The sequence below is a fragment of the Orycteropus afer genome, unplaced genomic scaffold (assembly GCF_000298275.1).
Source record: "Orycteropus afer afer isolate SDZICR_OR568_19922 unplaced genomic scaffold, OryAfe1.0 scaffold00070, whole genome shotgun sequence".
Lineage (NCBI taxonomy): Eukaryota > Metazoa > Chordata > Mammalia > Tubulidentata > Orycteropodidae > Orycteropus > Orycteropus afer.
The window spans coordinates 4125678-4134378 of record NW_006921657.1 but is presented as its reverse complement, the minus strand read 5'-3'; the positions used below and the strand labels follow the sequence as shown (position 1 = coordinate 4134378).

The 8701-nt window shown below is 38.5% G+C and overlaps 1 protein-coding gene across 1 annotated transcript in view; it reads right to left on the bottom strand.

Moving 5' to 3' along the window:
* MICU1 (mitochondrial calcium uptake 1) overlaps positions 1-6394 on the bottom strand; it is a 277929-nt gene extending 271535 nt beyond the window's left edge. Inside the window, exon 1 of the mRNA XM_042780922.1 lies at positions 6234-6394. Coding sequence (XP_042636856.1) covers positions 6234-6394 — 161 coding nt within the window. The remainder of the gene's footprint in view (positions 1-6233) is intronic.
* Positions 6395-8701: the final 2307 nt, after the last annotated feature.

Sequence of the window (8701 nt, the reverse complement as noted above, 5' to 3'; positions counted from 1 at the left end):
CTAACCAGAAGGCTGACGGTTCAAACCCACCAGCCACTCCTCGGAAGGAAGGTTGGGCAATCTACTTCCGTAGTGATACTGCCTTGGAAACCCAAGAAGGGGTCGCTATGAGTCAGGTCCGACTCGATGGCACATAACAACAACAACAACAACAACAGGAGCAGCAGCAATTATGTGAGTGAGGAGAATCTTCCAGGTATACTGATACCTGACCCATGGATTTGGGACTTGCCAGACTCCACAACTGCATGAGCCATTTCCTTGCAGTTCCTAAATTCTTTGAGATGTTGCAGTGAATTACGGAACTCTAAGATGGGAAGGAGAATACTGAGGGGAAGAGGAATGATATAGTCATCTGATGGAGTGGTACAATAGTTTGGAAAAGTTACGACATCTGGGACATATTTAACTTCCACTTCATAAAGACCAGCCTGTACTGATCCTTCTACAAGAAATTATTCATGCAAAGACAAGTAACCCAATTTTTAAAATTGGCAAAGGACCTAAATAGCTATTTCTCCAAAGAAGATACACAAATGGCCAATAATCATATGAAAAAATGCTTGACATCATTAGCCATCCAAAAAAAAAAAAAATCCTAACCGACTGCTATCAAGTTGATTCTGACTCATAATGATGCTATAGGACAGAGTAGAACTGCCCCATATGGTTTCCAAGGCTGTTAATCTTTACAGAAGCAGACTGCCACATCATTCTCCCATGGAGCTGCTGGTGGGTTCAAATCGTCAATTTTGCAATTAGCACCTAAGCACTTTAACCACTGTGCCACCAGAGCTCCTTTCATTAGCCATCAGGGAAACACAAAACCAAAAGCACAATGAGATACCACCTCACAGTAATGTGAAGATGTGGAGAATTTAGAATCTTCATTAACTGCTGGTGGACATGGCAAACATTTTGGCAGTTCCTTAAAAAGTTAAACACAGACATGCCATGTTGCTGTTACTGTTAGGTGCCTTCCAGTCAGCTCTGACTCATAACAACTCTGTGTACAACAGAATGGAACACGGCCCAGTCCTGTGCCATCCTCACAATCCTTGCTATGCTTGAACACCTTGCTGCAGCCACTAAGTCAATCAATCTCACTGAGGATCTTAGCTCTGTCAGTAAGTGCCTAGAAGCACCCTAGCAAGGTCTTCTTCGCTGACCCTCTACTTTACCGAGCATGATATCATTCCCCAGGGACTGGTCCCTTCTGACAACATGACCAAAGCAGGTGAGACAAAGTCTGGTCATTCTTGATTCTAAGGAGCATTCCAGCAGCACTTCTTCCAGGAGACAGATTTATTCCTTCTTCTGGCAGTTCATGATATTTTCAGTATTCTTCACCAACACCAAAAAAAAGCATCAATTTTTCTTTGGTCTTCCTTGTTTATTGCCCAGCTTTAACATGCATACGAGGCAACTAAAAATACTATGGCTTGGGTTAGGCACACCTTAAGGAGCTCTGGTGGCATAGTGCCTAAGACATTTGACTAAGATCCAGAAGGCTGGTGGTTCAAACCCACCAGCCACTCCGTAGAAGACTGGGCAATTTACTTCTGTAAATATTTACCACCTTGGAAACCCAAAGGGGTCGCTATGAGTTGGAATCAACTCGATGGCAAACAGTTTGTTTTGCTTTTTGGTAGTCTTCAAAGTGACATCTTTGCTCTATAACACCTTAAAGAGATTCCTCACCATAGATTTACCCAGTGCAATATGATGTCTAATTTCTTGACTGCTGCTTCCATGGGTATTGATTATGGATTCAAATAAAATGAAATCTTTGACAACTTTAATTTCCTCTCCATTTACTGCGATGTTGCTTATTGGTCTGGTTGTGAGGATTTATGTTTTCTTTATGTTGAGGTGTGATCCATACTGAAGACTGTAGTCTTTGATCTTTATCATTAAGTACTGCAAGTCTTCTTCACTTTCAGTAAGCAAGCTGGTATCATTTCCACATCACAGGTTGTTTACAAGTCTTCCTCTAATCCTAATGCCACATTCTTCTTCATATAGTGCAGCTTCTCAGATTATTTGCTCAGCATAAAGAAATACCAATGGCTCAGCAAATCCACTCTTAGGTACATACAACCAAGAGAAATGAAAACTTATGTCCGCACAAAAATTTGACATAATAGTATTATAAATAACAGCCAAAAAATGGAAACAACCCAAATGCTCACCAACTGATGAATAGATAAATAAAATGTGGTACAACCATAAAATAGAATGCTATTTGGTAATAAAAAGGAATGAAGTAATAATTCATGTTACACTAGGGAAGAACCCTGTAAATATACTAAATGAATAAAGCGAGACACAGAAGACTGCATATTATATGATTCAATTTCAATGAAATGTCCTGAATAGGCAAATCTACAGAGACAGAAAGTAGATTAGTGATTGATTTGGCTGCTAACCAGGTCAGAGGTTCAAACCTATCAGCTGCTCCATAGGAGGAAGATGAGGCAATCTACTTCTGTAAAGATTTACAGCCTTGGAAACCCAATGGTGGTTGCTATGAGTAGGAATTTACTTGATGGCAGTGAGTTGGGTTTGGTTTTTTTAGGGCTGGGGAAGACGGTGAGAGGAACTGGTATAACTGCTAATGAGTATGGGAGTTCTGTTGAGGTTGATGAAAATGTTCTAGAATTAAGTGCTGATGGTTGCACAACTCTGTGAATATACAAAAACCAATGCATTGTCCACTTGAAATAGGTAAATTATATGGCATGTAAATTATATTTCAATAAAGCTGTTACCACAAAAAAATAATAAATTTAAAAATATGTGTACGAGCTATACACTGAAAACCATAAAGAACTGCTGAGAGAAATTTTAAAGATCTAAATACATGGATAAGAACACAATGTTCAAGGAATAAAAGACTCAATATTGTTAAGATGTTGATTTTTCCCAAATTAATCTATTGATTTAATACATTCCCATTCAGAGTCTCAGCAGGCCCTCTGTAGAAAAGATAAGCTGATTATAAAATTTATGTGAAAATGCAAAGATCTAAATGTAAAAGGGAAAAAAAAACTTGAAAAAGAACAATAAACTTAGAGGACTTAAATGCCATGTTTTTAATACTTGCTATGCTCTGATGGTATAGTGCCTAAGGCATCTAACTGCTAACCAGAAAGGCGGCAGTTCAAACTCACCAGCAGAAGGAAGACTGGGCAATCTACTTCCATAAAGATTTATAGCCTCGGAAACCCAAAGAGGGTCACTATGAGTCAGAATCGACTCGATGGCAGTAAGCTTGGTTTTTTTTGGTTTATATAATCATAAGGAACTCTGGTGGTGCAGCAACTAAGGCATTTGACTGCTAACCAGAAGGATGTCGGTTCAAACCGAGCAGCTGAAGGAAGATGGGGCAACCTACTTCCATAAAGATTTACCACCTCAGAAACCCAATGGGAGTCACAATGAGTCGGAATCCATTCGATAGCAGTGAGATTTTTTTTTTTTAAATATAATCATAGTACTCAAGATATTCCACCCTGGCTTAAAGAGAAATATATAGGTTAAAGGAACAGAATACAGAGTCCAGAATAAATCCATATGTATACTGTTGATTATTTTCCAACAAAAGCACTAACATAAATCAGTGATAAAAGGATAGTCTTTCAACAAATGATGCTGGAATAATTGGATATGCATACTGAGGGTGAAAAAGAATCTCAGACTCTACTTTACACCAAACATAAAAATTAACTCAAAATTGATTCCAGATAATTTTTTATAAAAAAGAATACAAGAGAAGAACTTTACATCTTGGGATAGGCAAAGATTTCCCAGATAAGACATCAAAAGCACTAACCATATAAGAAAAAAAAAAAAAAATCAGTAAACTGGACTTCATCAAAATTAAAAACTTCTGTTTTTTGAAAGACACTGTTAAGGAAATAAAAAGGCAAGCTAATGACTAGGAGAAAATACTCATAATAAATATATATATGACAAAGGACTTACATTCAAAATATATAAAGAACTCTTACAGCTCAATAAGAAGGCAAACAACTCATTTTTTTTTTTTAAATGGGCAACTTGAATAAATACTTCATAAGGGAGGTCACAAAAATGACAATAAGCACAGGAAAAGACACTCAGCATAATTAGGCATGAGAGAAATACACGCTAAACCCACAATGAGAGACCAGAACAGATGCACTAGAATGCTAACATCAAAACAATAACAATACTAGGGGCTGGTGAGCAAGTTAAAGTCTCTTGCATTCCTGGTAGCAGAATGCAATGGTACAGATACATTGGAAAACTGACAATTTCACATAAAATTAAATATATACTTAGTATATGACCAAGTATATACAAGAAATGAGGGAGCTCTGGTGGTGTAGTGCCTAAGGCATGTGACTACTAACCAGAAGGCTGGCAGTTCAAACGAGGAGGTTGCTATGAGTTGGATCTGACTCAACGGCAGTAAGTTTGGTTTTTGGTTTTTAAACAAGAAATGAAGACTTACACATGAATTTTCCAACAGTTTTATTAGTAATAGTGAAAAAATTGGAATCAACCCAAATGTCCTTCAACTGGTAAATGAGAAAACAAATTGTGATATATTTCTACAAAAAAATACCATCCAATTATAAAAGAGACACAAACTCCTACTTTGGTGAGTAGCATTGGGCTACATGCAACAATGGGTCTATCCTCATCCAGAGCAATGAGGAATGAAGAAAATCAAAGATGCATGGAAATAATTAGTCCAAAGGACTAGTGGACCATGTAAACCTCAGCCTACATTACCGTGAGACCAGAAAAGCCAGATGGTGCCTGGCTACACTGTCAATCACTCAGAAAGGGATCAGTGAAGGAGATCATGGATAGAATGGGAGAACAATGTGGAACAAAACCCAAAATCATAAAAAAGACCAGGTTTACTGGTCTGATAGAGCCTCGTGAGACCTCCCACCCCAAGACTATGGCCCCTAGTTATGCTTCAGGTCTGGAATTGAACTCACTCCCGTAGTTTCCAGCCAAACAACAGAGGGGTATACAGGGTGAACATTTACATCAGGTAGATACAGTCCTTAGAACAATCAATCATGAGAGAACAGAAGGGCAGAATTTGCATAGGGAGATAGCTCAGGGGGCAGGAATGCAAAGGAGAGAAGGAAACAGGGAAGAGGTAAGTACAAGGAGGAAGTGGGAAGAGAGCTGCTATGTTGTGGAGAATTGCAGTCGATATAATAAAACAAACTGTGTATGAACTGCTATATGGAAAATGAATGCTCTCTTTCATGCAAATCACAATAAAAATTTTTAAAAAGACACAAACTTCTGATATGGATTAATCTCAAAAGCATTAGGCTGTATTTGAAAGAAGCCACGTTCAAAAAATAGTTGCATTTATGATTCCATTTACATTAAATACTGGAAAAGCAAAACTAATCTGTAGTAACAACAAAAGAGATTACTGATTGCCTGGAACACTGGGTGGTGTGAGAATGAATGGAAAGACACATGGAATAAAGGGAACTCGATGGGTTCATAGAAATGATCTATATCCTGACTTATGGGTTATTACACAATTATATACGTGTGTCGAAACTCATCCAACCGTGTACTTAAAATGGGTGTGCATTCTGTTTTATATAAATTATTCTTCAGTAGAATTAATTAAAAACAAAGTATTCTTCTTGAAATAATCAAATACAATGATAGAACTTTAGGACAAGGTAAACCAGGTCAAAGATAAAAAATGGGGAGTAGCAAAGTCAGGGAGCAGTACCTATGTATGTTAAGAAAGAGAAGATTAGGGATCATCACTTTTTCTTTTTCCTCTAGGAAAGTTTTAATAACTAATAAGAAAATTGTGAGATGGCAAGAGTATTAAGGTCCATTAGTTAACTTCACACAAAAGTCCCTGGGTGATGCAAATGGTTAAGCACCGAACTATAATTCTGAAGTCTCAGAAAGCATTCATTTTCTAAAGCTACTACTGCCAACTCTATACCATTAATAAAAATGTTCAGCAGAGGAGACAGGTAGACCTTGAAGCAGAATGTTTCCTATTTATTGTCCTGGCATGATAGCTGAATTCTTTTAAACATCTTATTTCATAGACAAATATTATCCATGCCAAATCATTTGGGCATGAAATTCTTAAGCCAGAAATCAATTCCTTTCCGATTAACAGAGACAAATGGAAGAACAAAGAGTACATGCTAAGAACAAGATATAAAGCTAATACTCACTTCTTCCACAAAAGACCAGTACTTGCAGTTACTGCAGATGCTCCAAGGAAAGCCACCATCATTAGTCGTCTCCTGACCTGAGTGGGCTGTGATCCCCCATGGTACCATCGAGAGCCCAAAGCCAGTTCTGCCAATGTAGAAAGTGAGTTAAGACGAAACATCCTGTGGACAAAAAATGGAAATATTACCTCTAGCTAATAGTGGCAGCAGTGAAGAGGATGATAGCGATATCATCCACATTATCAACAAACATCGATTAAGTATTCATTCTACAGCAGACACTATTCTAAACACTTTGAATGTATTATCCCATTTAATCCTTGTAACACTCTCATGAGGAAAGTACTAATTATAAACCCAGTATCTCAGTCAAGGCCCAGTTAGGAGAAAGAAACCACCCACATGGTAATTTGAACAAGGAAAGTTTAATATAAAGAATTCTTAATTTTAACAGGTGAGTAACTACTAAGAGGTAAAGAGACAGCAGATGGGGTGCAGTCACTACCTCTAGAGCTAATGCAGAGCACCAAGAAAGGAACAATCTGTAAGAGGGCTATCCCTATCAGTGATAAGCTCTCAGCCTTGTGGAGAACACACCCAAGCATGTCCAACAGAGCTTGCTGAATAGCTGTCCTTGGCGATGCTGGAAGAAACTGTTCATTAGGGTGCTAGAGGAAGCCATTCAAGCAGAAAGGCCACATTATGGACCTCATTGGGAAGCTGTAATATGGGAATGTTGCATAAGGTTTGAGTGCCATTGAGTGTCCCATGCACTGCTGGTCACCGCTGCCACAGGATAATGTAGCAGATAGAATACATGATCCTGTGTGTGAATCATCACAGGATAAATTTCATTCAGTCCTTTAATTTTTTTGTTTCACTGCTAGTCATAAGGTTTTTAGTGGCCAATTTTTTTCAGAAGTGGATGACACTTGTCCTTCTTCCCAGTCTATCTAAGTCTGGAAGCACTGCTAAATCTTATCTACCATGAGTGACCTTGCTGTTATCTGAAATACTGGTGGGATAGCTTCCAGCCTCACAACATGCAAGCCACCAAGGTACAACAAACTGACAGGTGAATGGTGGATTATATTTATCATAAAGCAAAAATCCTCACAAGTGGACCAATAAGCAACATCACAATAAATGGAGAAAAGACTGAAGTTCTCAGGGATTTCCTTTTACTTGGATCCACAATTAACACCCATGGGAGTAGCAGTCAAGAAATCTGACATCATATTGTACTGGGCAAATTTGCTCTAAAAGACCTCCTTAACATGTTAAGAAGCAAAGTTGCCACTTTGAAGACTAAGATATGTGTCTTGGTTCTCTAGTGCTGCTATAACAGAAATACCACAAGTGGATGGCTTTAACAAATAGGGATTTATTCTCTTAGAGTTTAGCAGACTAGAAGTCCAAATTCAGAGTGAATTTGGTTGGTGAAGGCCCCTCAACCTTGGGCTTCAGCTCTGCCTCTTAATCCAGGCCCAATGGAATTGGACACTTGTAACTCATGCAGCTACTGGCTGCTGAGGCTGACCAAGGTCCATCCACAAGCAGAATGGCACAATTCCAAGATCAACAGGCAACAGGTCAAGACTTCTGGTTTGAGCCTAAGAATAATCCCAAGATTAGCAGGCAACACAGTAGGCCAATGAGATGAAGGAAGACTTGGCCAAATGTAGGATCCAGATATGCCAAAAAGCTAAAGACCTTTCTCAAAGTTTCTCCTTATGCCACACCCCAAAGACAACTACTCAGCTGCACACAGAAGATTTCACCACGGAGGTGATTATAATCTCATTATGAGGAATAATTACATCCAGCTGCCTAGCCACTCAAAACCACAGCCCAGCCAAGTTGACACAACCTTATGTAACAACCTTAACTACCAAAGTGTGCATAACCCAAGTCATGGTATTTTCAATTGCTTCATATGTATGTAAAAGCTGGACAATGAAAAAGGAAGACTGAAGAATTGATGCCTTTGAAATGTGGTATTGGTGAAGAATACTGAAAATACCAAGCATGGGCTGCCAGAACGAACAAATCTGTCCTGGAATGCTCCTTAGAAGCAAGAATGGCCAGATTTCATCTGACCTACTTTGGTCATGTTGTCAAAAGGGAGCAGTTCCTAGGGAAGGGTATCATGCTTGGTAAAAGCAGAGGGTCAGCAAAAAAGGGTAAGATCCTCAACAAGATGGACTGACATAGTGGCTGCCTTGATGGGCTCAAGCATAGCAAGGATAGTGAGAATGGCACAGGACCAGGTGGTAAGTTTTTTCTGTTGTACACAGGGTTGCTATGAGTCAGAGCTGACCTGACAGTACTTAACAATGACAATTTGTTTTGTTAGAACTTTTATATCTGAAACATATATCCTAGATAACCAAAATTTAGTATCAAAGAAACTGCGTCATTATATTTTTTGTCAATTTTTTTTTCTGATTCATTTTTAAATAAACATT